General features: G+C 41.1%; 1 protein-coding gene and 1 pseudogene across 1 annotated transcript in view; one reads left to right on the forward strand and one right to left on the reverse strand.

Moving 5' to 3' along the window:
- Positions 1-19,251, reverse strand: part of LOC140690526 (DNA primase large subunit-like) — a 71,126-nt gene extending 51,875 nt beyond the window's left edge. The window contains exon 1 of the mRNA XM_072952392.1: positions 19,145-19,251. Coding sequence (XP_072808493.1) covers positions 19,145-19,246 — 102 coding nt within the window. The 5' untranslated portion in view covers positions 19,247-19,251. The remainder of the gene's footprint in view (positions 1-19,144) is intronic.
- On the forward strand, positions 17,425-17,524 carry LOC140690539 (U6 spliceosomal RNA; annotated as a pseudogene).
- Positions 19,252-20,684: the final 1,433 nt, after the last annotated feature.

Raw genomic sequence — 20,684 nt, forward strand, 5'->3', positions numbered from 1 at the left:
GAACTTTATATATATATTTTCCTTTATTTGAAAATCAAAACTGTTAAAATTAAAAAGCTATGAATGCTGCTCCCCACTGTATTCTGCTCACTCAGAACTTCCCATAATGGTTTTTCACTCACAAATATAGACATCCTGGGGCAGGAAGTAAACAGACAGTCCTGAAAAGATGGCTTCAGGGATAAACAGCATTTTCTTTCACAGAATATGAACCCAGGCCTGCAGACCTGCAGCTCTGGGCATGCTATCTTTCCCACTTCAGGCTGAGTGATGTGAGCTCACACAAATAATGAGGGAAAGACCAATAAAGACAGTTGGATCTTCATAGGAATGAAACCAAGTTACTCACTGCATTTCTGTCACATCATAACAAACCACTATACTGGTCACGGACAAACATCTCTACACAGACATCGAGAAAACTGAACCCTGGCACCCATCTGCACTCCGTGGCCAAACAGGAAGCACTTTCAAGTACTCTGAGAAACTCTGAATGAGGTAGAGAACATCCTTATAGTCTAACTGTCCCTTTTCAATATGGCTCAAAAGACACCTGACAACTCAAGAAATGAACAGTGAAAAACCTTTCATAATATTGTGCGAAAAATCACAGAAGAAATGGCTAAGAACAAACAGGAGTAGTCTATGATCAAATCAAATGCATGCACATACTTTCAGCCCAGTCTTAAAAATGCCAATCACAAGAAAATAATGCACAATGATAAAGTTATAAGCAGATATCACTGCAGTACATCTTGAAAAACAGAGTGATTTCCATTGCCTGAGAAAATGATTTAAAATACTCTGCTAAAAGGATCTTTTAAATTTAGTCTTTAAAATTCCTCCCCAAACAAATAAGATATGATTATAAACACAACTTAAACACAGTGAGGCTATCCACAACTCCAACAAGTAGAAAGGAGGAAATGGAAGCAGGGGGTGTACATTTTGCTTTTTCCATCCTGTTGAAAATATGACAAGTGACAGCTTTTCCTACTGTGCTCAGAGAAAAGCTTTAAGACTCCAGAAAGAAATATTCTTTACATTAAGAAATTCAAACATAAAATATCTAAAATGCACACCATTCAGATAACATACATCTCTTCAACCACTATCTACAAATTCACTAAATAATCCTACTAACGCAAGTAAGAGTTTAAAACAATGTTTCTCTGCAGTTACAACTGCTCTAGACATGCAGCAGCCAGAGTTTCCATTTTTCAGGTTGATATTTCTTAGGTCTGCAAAATAATTGAGACCACCTCAATTCTGACGTACCATTGCTTTTAAGCATCAACAGCACAAGATAATATTGTTTTCCTAACAGTTACTACAGTTTTTGAATATCTGGTTTGGGTGGCTGGTAGAATTCAAAATGCAAGTGTGGGACAGCTTTGTCTCTAAAAAGCTAACTGACAGCTACTGAGTGTTGATTATATGCAAGGCACGGTTCTCAGCCCTTTCCTTGCATCAACTTCATTTAATCACTACAACAGTCCTTTAAGGCGGACACTATTAGGATCCTCATTTTACAAACAAGGAAATTAGACTGTGGAAAGTTTAAGAAATCTGCCAAAAATCAGGTTACAGCTGCTAAGTGGACAGATCTACAGCAGAAATATGAATCCAAGCAATCTGATTTCCAAGCACTCAACTGCTCTGGGAAAATACCTCTGTAGTTTATCAGGTAAAAAGACTAACTCTTTCCTAAATTTATTTAGGGGGTGGGGAAACAAAGAGAGGAAAGAGGAATTACCCTAAGTCGCCCTAAATCTCACTCTAGAACTTCTGAAGCAAGAAGAACTTGTTACGCTGTAGGCCCACTGGCTCCCATTAGCGGTGCGTCCGAGATAACTAGAAGTGGTCTTTGGTCTAATTCTGAGCTATGCACATTAGTAGGTTTGTGACTTTAGGCAATTCATTCAACTTTTTTGAGATTTGATCCCAAACTATAAATTGTGATTCAAAAATACTGCCTTCATGATAAAGCAAATACCCAAGACAGAGAAGGAACATTTTTCACAGAAGAATTCCAGCTCATAAATGTAGAAGTGAAACTAAGACAGCTAATCTGGGAAATCAATAGACAGTCAACGGATAAAACCACTAGATGGGAAGTTACAGGAACTTTACAAAGAAGGTTCAGGCTACCGATACACCTCCTAACGGGACACAAGATTCAAAACAAAGTACCGCTTATGAAGGATTCTTGCCACAAAGGTTGAACCTACAATTTATGAAAGTCTTTACAGCTAACTTCAATTTACAGGAAAAATGGTAACAAATTAAATGATGCCACAGGAAGCAAACAAATAAATCCAGAATGTGAAACATTCTATAGAATAACTGGTTCATTTCTTCAAAAAGCTATAGACTGATAAAACAAAGAAAAAGGAAAGAAAAAAGAAAGAAAAGGGGAGGTAAATGATGGATCACTAGAAGAGATTAATGAGACAACAGCCAAGTGTAACATGTGTAGATCCTGGTTCAAATAAATCAGATGTGAAAAACATGTATTTTTAGGCAAATTTGAACGTGCCCTAGATATTAGATGTTATCCAAAAAAAATTGCTGTTACTTTTGCCAAGTGGTAAGATAATGGTGCTACAATTATGTGAGAGAAACGTCCATATATTCTCGAGATACAAACTGAAGTATAGGTATCACATGACACTGTCTAGAACTTGCCTTAAAATACTCCAGCTAAAATACAAAAAATGAAAAGGGATAAATAAGACAAATATGGAGACACATCAAGAAACTATGTGCTTAAAATTTTTCTCTTTAATTAGCAACACTGCAGGGAAAGTCGCCTCGGGACTTAGAGGCAAAGATGGAGACCCCAAACTGGCTGGTTTTCCTGGTCAGGTGGGAGCAGAGCTTTTACCCCCGGCCAGACCCCCTCCAGCTCTGGTCACAGCCTCCTCTCTATGGCCAGGTCCCAGGTTTGTTGGCTGCACCCCGGCACGTGCAGATTTGCGTTTGTACATGTTTGAAGTTTTCCATAATGTGAAAATTTTAAGAAGTACTTCCTCCACCTGTTTCAGAAGCCCCTGTGATGATCATTGATTAAAAGTATGCAAAGTAGCTAAAACACCCATCAGGTATCTGATGAATGTGAGTTTGGAAAATGAATAAAGAAAAAAAAATTAAAGAATCTATGTTCTAACTTCAGCACCTGCAAACTATGCCAGGACCACAGGTCACATCCAGACAATCACCTGTTTTTGTCATAATAACATCATCTCACCCATTGGTTTGGCTGTTGTCTGTGGGTGTTTGCAGGCTACACGCAACATCAGAGTAAGTGTAATGGAAAGACATGCACCACAAAGCCAAAAATATCTACCATCGCTCCCTGTAAACAAAGTTTACTTACCCCTATGCTAAATTCTATATTTTCACCATCTCTTTGAAAGGAAATTTAGCCTTGAACGATTTTTGGGGGGCCTTTCTCCTGAAAATTTACCCAGGATTTTCCCTAAGTTAGCTTCTGACAAATAAAAACAAAACTGCTCACAAAGTAGGGCTTAGCTAGCCTCACACTTCTGTTCCATGAGTGAATAAGTCATTTCATAGCTTTAAGGCAGTTATTTTCCTGCTAAATCTAGAAGTTTATAATGAAAGCAAACAAGCCAAAAAAACCAAGGTGTAAAAAATAATTATAATAAAAACTTACAGAAAAAATAATAAATTATTAATTATTATTATTATTATTATTATTATTATTAATATTATTATTATTTGACTTCAAGTTCACTGGGTTTAATAAAACAACCCAAGGGAAACGATATATTACCTGTTTTGACACATTACAACCGAAGGGGTCTGTTCACTTAGGGAGGGAAGAAAGAGGAAAGTCACACTCACATAAGATGCTGGAATTTCTCCTTGTGAATCAGCAAAGAGCACTATAAGCCCAAGGGCCACTTTTTCTAACTGTAAACTCCTGTGTATTTTGGATTAACAGTTTAAACACATTCTTTGGCAGTCTTCAACTTAGCTTACATAACCTTTGGGTACACCCATGAGCTGATTAGTAATTTAAGGCCTGAGAAAAGCAGTTTCAGAGGGAAATACACTGAGAGGGGAATGGGTTTAACATGCAAGTGCACTAGCTAAGGGGCATAATTAAAACGACATCACTCCTTTAAATCTACATAATTATGTCCCAAAGACATTCTCATTAGTGTCTTTCACTCTGCCACTAAACCAGAAAGGGCCTCAGGTCTACACGGCTGGGAAATAAATATAAAATTACAAAGTGAAGACATATACAAGTTGAACAAAATACCTGCACGATTCAACTAGTGAACTTTCCTTTTTTAGGTGATACACAAAATCCACCAGTCACCCATCACTGTTAGCGCATCCACAACAAAATATACTACCATAATACCGTAGGTGGTCTTATGCCCCAACTTCCCGGGGAAAAAAGTAACCAGAAAGATTCAATAAACTATGTTTAGTATCACAGAGAAAAGGCTGCTTTCTCTGGCACTAACTCAACTGGACGCCCCTCCTAACCCACACTGTCTTTACTATGTGATGACAAGTGATGTCTGTAATGCTCAGCCTGCAGCAGGTCCAAATCCTGAAGTTCATCTTAACTCATTAAACAGGAGATGAGAGCATGTTCAGTGAATTTCTGGTAGTGAGCACACTTCATAATATTCTCATTATTTTAAGATTAGTCGTATATTTAACGTATACGGGGCAACGGCCAACCGAGACGCTGTTCAAGTCAAAATCAGGCACGCACAGGGGCCATACTGAGAAGCTCTTACATTACGGTCAGTAACTCACAGGGGGGAAAATCACTCTTAAAATCTGGGGCATGAATCTCTATGGGGCACTAATAGAAATCCTTCTAAGGGCTTGAAGGAATTTTAAATTGCTTTTAGAGAAAATACTGGCCTGAATAGTGGCCCTTCTTCCCCCTACTCTATTGACACGGATCAAATCTTCTGAGATAAGAGCTGGAAAAGCAATTGGGAAGCCACTGCAATAACCCAAATGAGCGGTGGTGAGGGTGTGGACCAGCACTGCGGCAGCTGGGACGGTGAGATGGGAGACTTTCAAGGTTGAGACAAAAGGACTCGCTGAGAGCTTAGGCACGAGAGAAAACAAGGGTCAATGAGGTTTCTGATCTGAGCAACTGGGAGAATGGAACCGCGGTCACCTGAGGTGGCAAGGGCTACAGTTGGTTTGGGCAGGCTGGTGGACCAGGAGCTCACTTCTGGAGACTTTGATTCAAATATTATTGCATTTGTATGATCTAGAATCTACATCATAAGGAGGCACGTGGACTTCACGGAGAAGGACAGCCTGGGGAGATACACTAGAAGCCTTCAAAAAGGATGAGTTCATCTAGGGAGTCAGTATAGATTTTAAAAAAAGATAGAAGGAAAAAGACTATGCTGTGTCCCAGGGCACAGAACTACTGAAAAAGAAGAACACCGCCACGGAGACGCTGACTGTCTACGGTGATCGAGCCCTTCAAGTACCCCACGAACTCTTCCGAACCAGTCCTTCAAATTCTGATCAAAGGGTAAATTCGTCTTTGCCGCAACAGAAGAAAGATAGTTACTGTGACATCAACCAGATGGGGCTGTGCGCTGAGTAGCTCCTTGGATACAAATTTTTTTTTGATGGGGCAGGTAATTAGGTTTATTTATTTATTGAATGGAGGGACTGGGGATGGAACCCAGGACCTCGTGCATGCTAGGCATGGTGTTCTACCTCTGAGCTGTACCCTCCCACTTCAGATACGATTCTGGGAAAGGCACAAATTGCTGAAAGCAGAGGCATGGGCAAGGCCGAGGAAGGAGGCTGAATTCCATACAAGAGGTGACACATGGAGTCAGGTGGTAACAGCTCTACTGAGATGACGACACAGGCTGATGGGAGACCCAAGTGCTCTCTGCCACGAAAACTTCCATGGTCAACCCAAATCCTCTCTGCGTGCCCCCCTAAGTCAAGTATCCGAACCTGTATGACAAACACGAAAAATCTGAGAGGCACTGATCTCAATCATCTGTGGATCACCTCAAGGCCTAAAAGGTAGATTTTAAGTGACTACCTAAAAGTTAGCATTTCAGCACTCATTAGAAACATTGAGCTCTGAAAAGATCTCATCTCAGCGCTCACCACCAACGTTCTTTGGACATCTGACATTCTACAGGAGAATCCAAAGTCATGTATCAAGGAACCCCTTGCTCAGATCTTCTAATCTCTCCCTGATCTTAATAGATCACCACACAGCAATGAAACTGGCCTGTAACTTCTCAGGGTCAAGTGAGAATACTTTCACTGATACTGAATAACACCATGCACTCAGTCAGCTTTTACAATGGTTCGGTATCAGACTGATCCACTTGAGAAATGAAGCTGAGTCTGCAGCCAGATTAGATGGTGGTAGGAAAGGTCCTCCACTAGGTCAGCAACAGCCTTTACACAAATCCTACATGGTCTGTGAAATGCAAGTCCCAACTCCACATGCTCAAATCCCACACCGTTCAAGGTTCAATTCAAATACCCATTTCCCATGAAGCCCTCTCTGAGCACCTGGGGGATGTAATGTCTCTCTTGTGACTCTGCCCTCACACTGTACTTATCACTGTGTGCCTCACATTAAATGAGGACTAAAGGGGGTGTTTTATTGATCATCATCTATACACTAGACACTGGGCTAATAAGCAGTAGGCAAAGAGTATCGTCAAGCGTAATTCCATCATGATCCTTATTTGATGGATGAGAAAACCAAAGCTGAGAGATGCTCACTTTTCCAGGCCACACAACTAATCATCAGCAGATGGGGTCCAAGCTCTGGTCTGACTCCAAAGTCTAGGTTTTCCCTCTCGTACCACATTTCCTCCCCTTCCTGACCTACTCTGCTCAAGATTCTAGAGTTTTATTTATTAAGGTATGGGAAAGATTTCCAGGTATCCAATAAATGCTTCTTGAGTGTAAACCTGAAAAATAAATGGTCTCCCCACCTCATAAAACTCACAATTAATGAGAAGGTGATCCAGTGGTTGTGTTATAATAAGAAAGAAGTTGTATCAGTCTGGTCTGGACTGTATCCCTTGAGTCATGTATTAGGCATATTTTTTCACTCACAGTCTTTAAAGCTTTGATACACAGAGAGTTTAAATACTAATAAAATTAGATTTCATTCCAAAAATGAGGGTCATGGGGTCTTCCTCCCCCCTCAGCTAAATTTAGGGCAGTGAAGTTACCTAGGTGTTCAGCAATGCCTACTCCTGTTTCATACAATTTGTTTTTTATTTTTCATCTTTCTAAATGAAGAGGACAACTCCATCAGAGCATTCCAAGTTTTGACAGAACGGCCTATCCGGGAGACAGGAGGGCCCCATGAACCCTGGACCTTCCACTCACTAGGAAATTCCCCGAGCTTCAGGGTGCCTCTTTGAAAGATTCAGATAATCACAATGCCCACTCTCATGTGAATTCCTGATGACTAAATAAGAACATTTACATAAAGTGCCAGGCACATGGCAGGGCTCATTAAATGCTAGTAGCAACCCTCACTTTAACAAATTCCTGCAAACAGCTGATCCATGCCGGGGACAGCGGGTTTACACCACATCTGTCCTCTTTTCTAAGAGCCATTTAAAGCACTAAACATGTTCCTAAGAAAAGAAGTAACTTTTTTTTTTTTTACTTCATATGCCTCTGTCAACAACCTCCAATGTCATATCCCTTATTGGTAGCTGTTTTTCCCCCTCACTGCTGATAAACCTTACAGACAGTAAAGGAAATGTTCTCTTTTCGGGTTAGGTTTATCTGCATGAAGAGAAAACAGTACACGCCATTCAGTCTGGCACTCAGGGTCCGCTTGTCTAAGGATAAGCAGAGGTCAGGAGGGCAATTTACCCACAAGAGGGCTTCCCTAACACAGCGACCACACGCTCCTGATCAGCTGTACCTTTACATGAAACCTATGTCTTTATTACTACAGATAAGTTCAAATACGAAGGGGGTGGGGAGTAGCACAGCCTGCAACTCTTACTGAGGGAAATGAACAGCTTGACACACGAGCACCATTTTTAACCAATGAATACATATCATGGAAAGACTGGGAACACAGCTTTCTGTCCCTGCAATGAGGGCAGGGAGAGGATAAACGCTGTAAGGTAGAGTCCCTGCTACTTGGACACTTAAAATCTGGTTGGCATTCTTAAAAGGGGTGCTGAGGGGCGTGGTCACTGCTGGCTCAGACATTTAGGAGAAAACCAACATGGGGGGGTGGAGGCTGGGCCTTTTTATATAGACAGGAAGGCTTCTCTGGCTCTGACCAACAGTGGCTCAAACCAAATCTAATTCCTCCTCAGTAGTACTGAAATTAATTCTAGCCGGCTGCCCACAGATCCTTCAGAATTACCTCTCCCATCAGAGAGTACAGCCTCCCCCTTTTCTCCAGGCAATCAATTTATCCAACCTAGAGATGGACTAAAATTATCTTTAAAAAAAATCACACCAAGTTCTAGGAATGACCTTGAATGTGAACATCTAAATGTAACAAAAATATAGCTTTGAAAACAACGTTTATAAACCATACATGTCATGGGCTCCACTAAAAGGAGTTATTGTTACTGGCTGAAATGAAACATAATATGGCTGTAAACAGGAATTAAATGGCATTACCACAGCATTATTCAAATTGTGTCCTTTGTATGAAAGGCCTCAAGGTACAATCAATACGTTAATAATTAAAGCAGACAACAAAGACCATATAATTGTGCTAAAGTAATGTTTAAATGTTGACTTATCAGAAAGAGCCCATTATTAAGACAGATTTTTTTGGTGCTATTTCAGAAGGCCCATAAATTGAAAAAAAAAAAAACAGTAAGAGATGGAGAACGCCTTATGTCAGGTACTTTTCGGGAATCCTCTTGGCTCTGGTCCTTTGCAGTAAGAACTTGGAAACTGCAGAAGCATCTGCCTGAACTTCTGTGCGGCCAAGGCAACACTGGGAAAGGGAAACAGAAGCAGGAAGAGGGGACCAGAAGTAGCCTTAAGTGTTAGGACATCCTTGAAATTCCAAGAATCAAGCTAAGTGTTTCTGCTGTCACAGTGTCGCTGAAGGATGGGGAGACCCAGACCCCCAAGCAAGTGGGAGAGCCACAGCTTTGCTGGTGAGCTAACACCAGGCACAGCAGGAAGCAGGAAGCAAGGGCCACCAAAGCCCCTATAGCACTAGGAAGAAAGAAACCATGCCCACCTCCAAAGAATAAAGAATGCAACACTTTCTGGAAAAGTAAGAAAACAGGAAAAATACTTTATGATCTCTTGAATTAACTTGAATGAAATCATTTTCAGTAGCAAATAATATATTCCAATGTACTGATAAAATGACCATGTCCTAAATTTATATTTTTTAAATATAGTTTTTCAAGAGGAATTTTTTAATGATTTAAAACCAAAAGTAGAGATAGAAGTATAATTGTGATAAAACTTGCATCTAAGAGAATTAATCCACATGCATTCTTTCCCTCTGTTGATAAAGAAACATCACATCTATGATAAAATTTAAAAACATCAAAGTGGAAAGCAAAATTCATCTTCAAGTGGGTTTAAAAGTACGGTCATATCTAAATTATCATATTTATAACCCTAAGCATGTCTTTAATCTCCAAGTTTCCAGAGAAAAGTCAGTCTTCACTATTCTGACTTTACCTTGACACATGCATCAACTGGACAACAGTGTTCGCCACCACCAGCTAATGATGATGCTGTATTGTATTACTTCCTAACATTCACTCTTTCTGACCAGTGCTTTGTTTCCCACTGCACGGTGAGGTTAGAACTCAGGGACCTACCTGCAGAATGGTGAAAGTATAAGGGGCTGAAGCAAAGAAGAAAGAGAAACAGAAAGTTGATATAAAGGGCCTCTTTAGCTGCAAAGGTGTGAAGGAAAAATAAAGGACACTGTAGCTAAAGGATTAATTTAGCCCAAGAGCCATAGCCCATCCTGTAGGCATCAAGCATTTCTCTTTTGGGTATCTTTCCAGTGAGGGTGGAAAGGCAGGAATTTTTTTGAGATTTAGGAAATTTAGTAGGAACATCACTTTTCTCCCTCTCACTTAGGACCTTGACTAAATCACAGGACCCTCGTGTGGAGGGGTGGCTGAGCCTTACTGTGCTCATCCCTCTAGGCTGAATGGATCAGATGTCTGAGGGCAAGAGAGTCTGCCCCAGTCAGTCATAGAGTGACCTCAAAGCCCGGTACCTCCTTTAAACCATCACCCCCCAAAACAAAGGGTCCAGCATGGCCTCCCTGGCTGAAACCCGAAGTGCCATGGGCCTGGTGCGGGCAGGACATCTGCCTGGCCTCCCAGCCCTGCTTCCTGCCTGAATTTCCTGTGCTCTGCTGTCTCCACCTGGCCCTCCATCCATCCCCAACTTTTGGCAGGATCTGGTTACACTGCAGCTCAGCTTACTGAGAGCCTTGTCACCGCAGCCAAGGGCTTGAAGATCCAGTGTCTGCAACTTCTGGGTAAACCTGGACAGCTTTCCTTGCATCCAGTTTTCCTCATCCTGAAACGGCAAGGACTGACGTTTGCTCCTCTGTACCCACTAAGACGTGATAAATCTCACCAGTTTTGCCTGAGAGTTCTCGGTTGCCAACAATGCCAAACCCAGAACTGTCATGCAAAATGCAAGTCATGGGCAAAATGTCACCTGTTGGTCACCTTCCCCAACTACCCTAGTCAAAACTACACTCCCTAACTTTTCCCTGCAAAATTTTCTCCTTAGCATTTATCATCGACTAATATATACTTGTTTACTGTATCTCCCCCACCAGAATATGAACTCCAGAGGGGCTGGCACTTCTGTCTGTTTGCTCACTGCTGTGCCTCTAGCATCTAGAAGAGGTTCTGGGATACAGCAGATGCTCTATGAACACTTGTGAAATGGATAAATAAAACACAGTCTTACACAGCCGCTGAGGCAAAGACGGGTGGCTTGGGCAGATCTGGAGAGCACCAAGGAAAAGGACAAGACTCTTCTAAGGCTCCCAAGTCAAAAGCAATCTACCTCTCAGGGGTCGCATCAATGTGGCCCTCACCACCTTTTCACCCAAACAGTGACGCCTCATTTTCCTCTGAACCTGTATCCTCACTTAAAAGCCTTGCTCCCTCTTGAAAGCTGGCAGTCTTGCCGGTCCAAAACATTAATCATGGAGACCCCCCCTTGAGTAAACATCCCTCCAGTTCCTTATCTGGTTAGGATTCCTCCTCTCCTGACTGAGCAGCACAAAATTGCACTATTAAAACACAGCCACTCTCTGGGTCCCCACAGCTGTGGGAACTTACAGTCTCTTACTATAAAGAGAAATGCACATGGACAGGTGCGAAATAGCTATTTGGTTATTTTTTTTTAATAAAATGAAAACCCACTTGACAAGAAGTAAAGTAACTGGAAAGATGGTGCCAAGTAATATTTTTTAAGCAAAAACAAGAAAAAATTAATCAAGACAGATTTACAAGAACATAATGAGTGATAAAGACACAGTGGGTCATGGAAGAAAACCACTTGTGACCCCTCGAGATTCTTCAGTTTAATAAATCTTCCAGAGGGAACATCCCCTCGCGTCAGAAATCTGACCCATCCTGGAGCTTATACACCCAACTTATCTGGAGAAATGTACTACCAGGGTATACCCTGGAACCTTCATCTCGGACCTCCTTATCGTCACTCTCTCCTGAGAGCACTGCACGAACTAACAACAAAAATTCAGCCTGCCTTGTAAAATGTTGGTTACAATGTCAGTTTAATGCAACATAATCCATAAGGTGTTGCGGATAAGACAACAGATCTAAATGAAAAATTCAAGTGGAAGTCTTCTACCTTTTACCTCATTTTCATAATTTGAGGCTTGAAAAGCAATTATTACTAAAGCTACTTTTACCAGAATCATGTTGGAAGGGAGGGCTGACGTCACCTGTTTTATTCTGATGATCGACTTAACACAATACATAACTGAACTGAAAATCTGACCAGCTAGCCCCCTGATGATTCATGAAGCAAGTGCATCCTGCTCAAGCCTGGGTTTAAATATTAATCCTTCACTGTGCTCCCTAGACTTTGTCTCCCAAATGTGATGCAAGGCACGGAGAGACGAGGGGGGCCCTTCACCCCTTTATTGCACATTAAAGTACTTAAAAGAGAGAATGTAACAGAAATGTCATAGCATAAAACTTTAAAAAACTCATTCTAGAGACATGGTAACAGCTAAGGCTACCTTTAAAACTGCAACTCAAGAACAACAGGGATGAAAATTAGACTTCTTTTACAAGAAACTACTTTTGCTACATTCAGTTACTTTCCTAGGATACAGCTAATGTGAACATTCAGGCAAAACCAAGTTTTCTTCTAAAGAAAAGCCAAAAATGTAACCAATTAAACTAATTAAGGTTTGTATCTATAAGTTAACAGGTTTACAAATATACCGAGAAAACATGCAAATGATTATAGACTCATTTATCAATGTTTTAAAATGTATTAACTACCATTGGTTCAGCACTTCACAAATTACATAGCATTTCATGTATATTCTTATTTCTTTGCAAAGTTTTAGTCAGCATTACTGTTGTTCCCTTCTTAATGACAATATGATGGAAGCCCTGGTGATGGAACACGGAACCGAAAACCTCCACTCTAAACTGTTCCCACCTGGGTGTATCTGGCTGGTCACACACGCCCATCTTCTAAACAGCATGCCTGTCTGTTCTCCCCTTGGGAGCACTGGGGACAGCAAATGGTCTGGAACAAAACACATCTGGGTTCTGACTCAGGTCTGATCAGGAACTACCCCTGCTGCCCGTAGAAGTCATGAAACTCTACAAACGGAGGGTATCTATCTCACAGGGTTGTTGTGAGAGTAAATGGAATAAGGAACACAGAAAGGACTGAATAACAGCACATCTGCTTGGCTGGTTCCTAAACCTGGATAAATTTTACCTTATGTCCTCTCCACTTCTGTTCTAAGGCCACAAGGATTGCTGGAGGAAGCAAGAGAACAGTGCTGACCTAGCCGATTACAAATTTATGGTCTAACACAGCTTCTCTCAGCAGTAAACGAGACATAAATAGTAAATAATACCTGTCCCAGGACTATTTTAAGGATTCCACAAGATGGTATATGTAAAGGATGAACTACAGTGTCCGGCATGTGCTAGGCGGGTAGGAGATGGTCAAACTGTAATCGTTCCACAGCTTTTCCTCCTTCGTATTGATCACACGTGAACTCCTCCGTGCACGCCAGGAAGCTGCTCCTCCTCTGTGAGCACACGGAGCAAGCGCTATGCCAAGGCCTGCACACACAGGAACCACATGGGAACTCAGTCTGACTCGAAGTCTGTACTCTGTATTAGTTCTTTACAACCTTTTTCATGTCACTAAGCACATAGGAAATGATATTTGTAAGGCACTCTAGAAGAATTGGAGGAAGCTACTCAGAGTTGAAGACAGCTAATTGGAGAACCCCCGGCCCAGCCTCGCTTCCTCGAGGGTACCTGGGATTGACGTCCGGGAGCACAGGGAGTCTTCAGCAGTGAATTGGCAGAGGGACTGTGCTGTACGTATCCATTTACTATGGGCCAGTACCTGACATGCTGCGGGGATTCAAATGTGTGTGGGGGGGGTTTATGGATAAAGGACAACAGCATACTTAAATCACCAACAGAAATGGACAGAACAAACAGCTGAAGATGCTCCATGGTTATTTTGATATGCCAATAACCACGCTGATTTCTGTCAGGGCAATAACTCAAAGACGGGCTCTCAGTCTTCAGTGGAAGTCAGTTTCACCTTCACTTGGAAGGCTTGTGAAACCACCCGCCTCTGGAGCCTGATTCAGAGAGTTAGCATTTCTGACAAATTCCCAGGTCATGCTGAAGCTGATATGGCTGGTCTGGATCCTGGGAGAAACGCTGGTCTTTAAAAGAAAGCCCCAGTGACAAATGTGCTTCGTATATGCACAGCCCACCAGCCAAATATGCAATCCTCAGGCAGCCAATTTATACTGATGCAGGTCCTAGCTGGCTGGATTCTGGGACAAAAGATATGCTTTTTGCACAGCGCTAAATGCCACTTGACCCAATTATATGAGCACGTAGCAGGCCTCAGGTACATTCTCACCAGGGACAGGAAGTCCAACTACACAACACGGACTTGATCTGTGGCGTGTTTCACGTCTAATAGGGCCAGGTCAAAACAAATTCAGGACAACAATGCTACAAGCAATCTGACTAAGAGGACACATTGCTTTGAATTTATTAGAAGAATTATCTGGTTCAATTTAATTCTTAACAAAGCTCGTGGCTGAAGTGATTAAATATCCAAGTTCCAAGTGAAAGAATACTTTAGTAGTAAGTTTTTTCTTGCTTTCCATAGAGGTTTGATTAATTTTATCTCTTGTACACAGGGTGAGGCTTTTTCTCGGGTAGACCGGCATGTAAATAACTTCAACTAAGAAAAACGTGCATAAAATTGCACTATGATTAATTAAATATATTTTGTTTGCATAAAGCAAAGATGCATTTATTTCAGAAATCTCAGAAATTATTTAGGAAATTAGACATTCAAAGCTTTGAATTCCTCTTATAGAATCAGTAACAAATCCAAAGAATCCTATCCGACACTTAAGTGCAATTTTCAAATGTCCCCAACCCTCACTGACAAAAGTTAACCGATAAAACTTTACTGTTACATTTTTAATATATCATAAATATTTATACTTGATACAATTAAGTCTAGGAATAAAAAGCCTCTATTATGAAACTAGTATTTTGGGAGTAAGGTATACCCTAAAGCAATTAGTCTGCTACAAGATCATTCATAACAACAGAACGTTCTCCAGAAATGGTTGACATTTTAATACTAAAATCCCTTATCCTCTAGCACAATGTGTATCCAAATAAAATTGGTATTTGAATATAGTGATGAGGTCAAGTCCACAGAGAATTCTGAAAGCAGAGACTTAAAAATGACAACCACTGATGATCACAACCCCCACACCAGCTGACAAAAATACAGATGTGGTGAGTGCGCACAAGAAGTCATGGAAAGAGGATAAAATCACGCGTAGGCGTGCTCTGCCTGCCTTCCCGTGGCTCCCTGTCCCTGTGCTGTCATCCCTTCTCTCTGCTAATCCACAGCCTCACTTCCTCCGAGTCCTGATCCCAGACTGACAGTCAGCACACCTCCTCTAACACAACCCTCTAACAACATCCTGACACCACGGCACCCACCAAACCTCTCCTTTTCATCCTGTTGTGTAAACTGTTTTCGAGTTACTTCTATCTCTCAATTCACCCTATTATTTTAACAGATTTTAATCTATTTGGTTAAAAAATACTTTTAAAAACTTAATGTTGGTCCATATAATTAAAAATCTATATTTAAACATGCTGAGTTCATTTGAACTATTTTAAATGGAGTAAGTGGAAATCTTGTTCATACTACTTTCTTTCTGTCAGTTAACTCCCGTAACATCCCAGATTCACTATGCAATCCTAGTAAATGTTCAGGGTTATGAAACTGTGTATCTCTGAAGTTATCAATGAGCCTCCACCACTGACCCTGGCTGGCAGTCATCTGTTCAGCAAGACCACTTCCTTCTGGCCCACTTATCTAATCCATCTGCCTTTGGTAATCATGTAATTACACAGATTCCCGCCAGCTCCAAGATGGGCCACACTCTCTCATCTGAGGCCCCTGCAGAACGCCACCCCCCTCCATGTGGAATCCCCTTGTCTCCCCGGCAAACTCCCTAAGTTCACCTGACAAGTGGGTCCTCCTCACTCAGGGACATACTCCGCAGCTAGTCTTATCAGCCCCTCCTCTGCTCTGCCAGAATCCATGACCACCTCTCCCCTAGCAATTATCACACTGACCTTGCGTATTTCTAGTCACCTGTTTTTTCCCAGGAGACTGTGAAGTTCTCATAAATAAGGGCTGGGCTTTTATTGCAGTATCTCTAGTCAGGGCAGTGTGTTGACTGATGGAATATGCACGTACGTGTACACACGTACACACACACACGTGCCCATACTTCTCTGCACTTTTAATAAGAATCATAATTTGACTAATACATTATTTAAATATTAGAAACTAAGTAAATACTGTATTTCACTAAATAATAATGATGATAATTGGTTACCATTTCTTACATGTTTGTATATTCTTCCAACCTATATTCTGATTTAGAAAAGTACATGAAAGACAACAGATCTGGCCAGCTGCTAAAATAACTACTAATTTTTAGAGTTTGTCAAAAATGTACTTCTATTTAAAAAGGAGAAAAAAAAAGAATTTATTTTCTCATACTGAAAGCCACTGTTTAAACTTTGGCAGGAGTCACCACATACCCAGCAAACACCTAGTCACTGCCAGGTCTGGTGCTAAGCCCCCGGGACCCACAGCGGAAAAATCCTAGTCCCTGCATTCAAGTAGCTCAAAAGTCACTCTTAAGTCACACGTGCCAACAAAAATACTACAAGCTGGTAACAGTGATATAGATGATGTGCCAAGTTCAATGAGGGTAGATCAATACAGGGTATATTCTATTCCTAATACAGCAGGGGAAACAAGACCTGCAATTTCTGAACAGTGGACCATGCATAAGACAGCACACTAGAAGCCCTGTCCTCTGCTAGGACCGCCTTTTACATCGTGGGCCCCTGGGCAAGTCAATGATGAGAAACCCCTTCAAATTATGAAATCAACAACTTCTGCAAATTTCAAGCTATACTAAAATTCTTGGTTTAATTCAGCTTCAAGTTCACTATAAATAGAATGACAGCACGTTAACAAATAATCGTATAGTACCGTGCTCTGATTCATGAAGGAATTTGGGAAAAGTTGACCAAATTTTCTAGTTTTCTGTGTACTTATGGGGACTTATGATCTAGCTCATTCAATAAACATTTATTAAGTTCCTACTATGAGTTTATGTTCCAGGTGCCTGCACACACAGCAGTGAACAAGAAAGATAAGCTATCTGCTTCTCTATAGTTTTATTCTAATTGTAGGTGACAGGTAATAAATAAATACATAACCAAACAATAAATATAGTTAAGTGCCGAAAGTTGTAAGAGCATACTCTGTGAACAAGTAACCAGGAGCCATACAAGGTGGTACCTCTATGTATCATTAATACCATCTCCTGGAGTCTGTATGCTAGTCTGAAAATAGTTTTGAAAGAAAAGAAAAATAACCAATCCAAACTAACAGCCCTGAAGAAGCATTCTGTAGACAGATGACTACTTTTCACATACACAGAGGGACTTAGTACATCGAAATCCTAATAAAAAATAACTCAACATGTGCATCAGAAACTTCAGCTGCTTCCACAGTCACATTACTACCAGTCCAGAATGACTACCAGAGCCCTCGCTTCAGCAGCACAGATACTAAAGCTGAGACAATACAGAGATTAGCATGGCCCTTGTGCAAGGGTGACAGGCAAACTCATGAAGCGCTCCATACTTTTGTATGTACACGGATGACTGAAACATGATGCTGTGCACCAGAAACTGACAAACTGTAACTGACTATACAAACTTTTAAAAAATGGCTATCAGAGAACACAAGAATTTGTAGACTGTAATACAAAAATTGCTTCTCCTTAATAAAAGATATCTAGGGACATGCTACCGTAATATTTATACTCTGGATGACAGTGAAAAAAATGAACACATACAGTTTTAGATAATTTTATAATACAGACAAGTTCCCTTCCAACATCAAGCATAAACTTAGACAGAAAAATATTCAAAATATTAAAAAAAAGACAACTAAATAAAAGCCTGCAACAGACCAAGCAAAGGGACATGGGAGAAAGAGACAGTCACTGATCAGGCAGTCAATGCCCAGAGGACAGGGCTTAATTATCAATGAAGACAGGTTTTAAAACAAATCCATAAAAATCTGTAAGCCTTTTTATAATATATTATAAATAAAAGAGGCTGAATTATTTTTTAAAAAGTATAAAGCTAGAGTTGTGTTATGGACTGAACTGCATCCTAAAATTCATATCTTGAGGCCCTAACTCTATGTATTGGGCCCTTTAGAGAGGTACTTAAAGTTAAATGAGGTCGTAACAGTGGGCAGGACTGATGTCCTTCTAATGAAGAGGAAGAAACACCAGAGAAGTGGACATAGAGAAAAGGCCACATGAGGACACAGCCCAGAAGGAAAGAGGCTGGGGGGACACTGAATCTGCCCACAGCTGGACCTGCACTTCTGCCTCCACAGCTGGGGAACACAGTCCTGCTGTTCAGATAAGCAGTCCGTGTACTTTGTTATGCAGCCCTAGCAAACTGATACAAGACATAACAAAGTGTCATTATAAAGATCACTCGGTAAATATCCTCTGTCCTATCATTCATTTCTCCCAGGAAAGAAGCAAACCAAGAAATAGACAATAAAAAACTGACTTCATACCACAGTGCCATGGCATAGAAGGGACAAGAGATCCTTATTTCCAAAATAAAAGGTGATCAGCTAGTACTCTTAAAGAGAGACAAGGAATAGGAGTGGGAATCTGAGAACGACGAACAGATCAAGAAACAGCTCTCAGGTTTACAGTGATAAATGTCTGTCTAAAAACTCTCTGTGAAAGGTTCTGCATGACACAACAGAATGCATCCTGAATTGTCTTCACTTCATTTGTTCCCAGTATTTCCTAGTCCTGAAAATAACATTATATGTGCATGTCTGGATACATGTGTATACATATTATATATAGACAGAAATACAGGGAGCCAGACAGACAGACAGTAAGGTAGACACACACACACATTCCTACAGAAATATAATGCAGACAGCAATTCCGCTATAACGACTATGGGAGGAGAAGACTTCGTTCAAGCTTTACTTTGTATCTTAGGCTACTGCTTCAATCTTACCCTGAGAATTAAGTTAGCCTTCCAATCTTTTCTGTGGCAACTATTAGCTTCATATGTGAGCTTCTTTTTGCCCCAGTGAAATCGTAGACAGACTTACCTTTTAGATCCTTCAAAGACATTTCAGGGGCATATTCCAGAAACAAACCTTTTAGTTTTCAGATGAAATTACAATTTTAGCTACTGCTCTGATTTTTCAAAATTACCTTGTCCGGATCCATCTTTCCTCTGACAAATTCTTGCTTCCAGAACTGCAAAGCCTGTTCCAAGGTCAAGCCGATGCCCTTCAGGAAGAGGCCGTACTGCATGCGGCCCCCGTGATGAAGGTGGTGATTCTCCCGCAGGGCTTTGTGCAGCTGGCGCATGCAAGGCGGGAAGGATTTGGTAGAAAGCTACAAGGGAAAAAGCATTCTTTGTTAGGTGGAGATTTATCAGGTCCCCCACACAGTCTGTTGCAAAGTCAATTTAATTTGCAAATTGTAAATTCAGTCTAATTGGAGTAAAAAAAACATAAGGAAGTATGATCATCTCTCTGTTATTAAAGATGAACTATTTAATATTTTTATAGGGATTACATGTTGAAATGATAGCATTTTAGATATTATCACTTAGATATATTAGGCCAAATAAAATATATAATTAAAATGCATTTCACTTATTTCTTTTTTTTTAATTTTTAATTAAACTTCTTCTTTTGAGATAACTATAGATTTCTGTACAGTTGTAAGAAGTATTACAGAGAGATGTCATGTACCGAGTTTCCCCCAAAGGTAACATCTTGCACAATCATAGTATATTATCACAACCAAGACACTGACGTTGACACAATCCTCTAGTCCTAGATTTTCTCAGCTGCTCATGTGCCCATTTCTGGGTATGTAATGTTTCATGCATCCACCATCACAAGAACCCCTCGTGTTTCCCTTTTATAACCTCGATCTTCTGAACCCTGCACGCCACCTCTCACCATCCCCTAACCCTTGGCAACCACTAACCTGTCTCCATCTCTATAATTCTGTCATTTCAAGAGTGTTATATAAATAAAATCATACAGTGTGTGATGTTTTGACTTTGGCTTTTTTACTCAGAATCAGTCCCACAAAATTCATCAAGGTTGCTGCAGGTATCAACAGCTCGCTCCTTTTGTCTTGCTGAGTCACATTCCACAGTTATCCCTAGGGACGTTGCCAGGCCCAGGGACAACATCAGGAGTATTGTCCACGCAGAGATCCCGACCTGAGACAGGTTGGGCGGTGCCAGCACCACGGAGACATACCAGGTGGTAGGATGTGACCACCAGGGCTCACGGGAGCTGGCATGGCAGCGGAAGGCAGAGAGATGGTTTGGAAGTGGTGATGTGGACCGATGAAGACATTCACCACATAACTACACGGGGTGTGGGGGGAAAGCAGCCACTTCTTGAAGGGGCCACAGAGGAGACAGTGTCTCTGAAGGAGCCAGATTTCAGTTAGAAGAAAAATCTAGAGGGAACATTTGGAGACTAAACTGAGGGTGCTGAAGGGTGTGCTAATGACAGGCTGTCATGAGGATGACGCAGTAAGGACACGGTTTGGAAGACATCCAGATACAGACACATGTCTGTCATGTGGCCCAAAGTCCCAGGCAGAGTGGAGATGTCACCACTGCACCTGACATGCTTTAAAATTAGGTTGCTCATTTACTATTCACTATCTTTTCAGCCTCCCTCAGGTAAGACTCATGAAGGTAGGGGCATTTTCAGTTTTT

This window comes from Vicugna pacos, chromosome 30, assembly GCF_048564905.1.
Source record: "Vicugna pacos chromosome 30, VicPac4, whole genome shotgun sequence".
NCBI classification, from domain to species: domain Eukaryota; kingdom Metazoa; phylum Chordata; class Mammalia; order Artiodactyla; family Camelidae; genus Vicugna; species Vicugna pacos.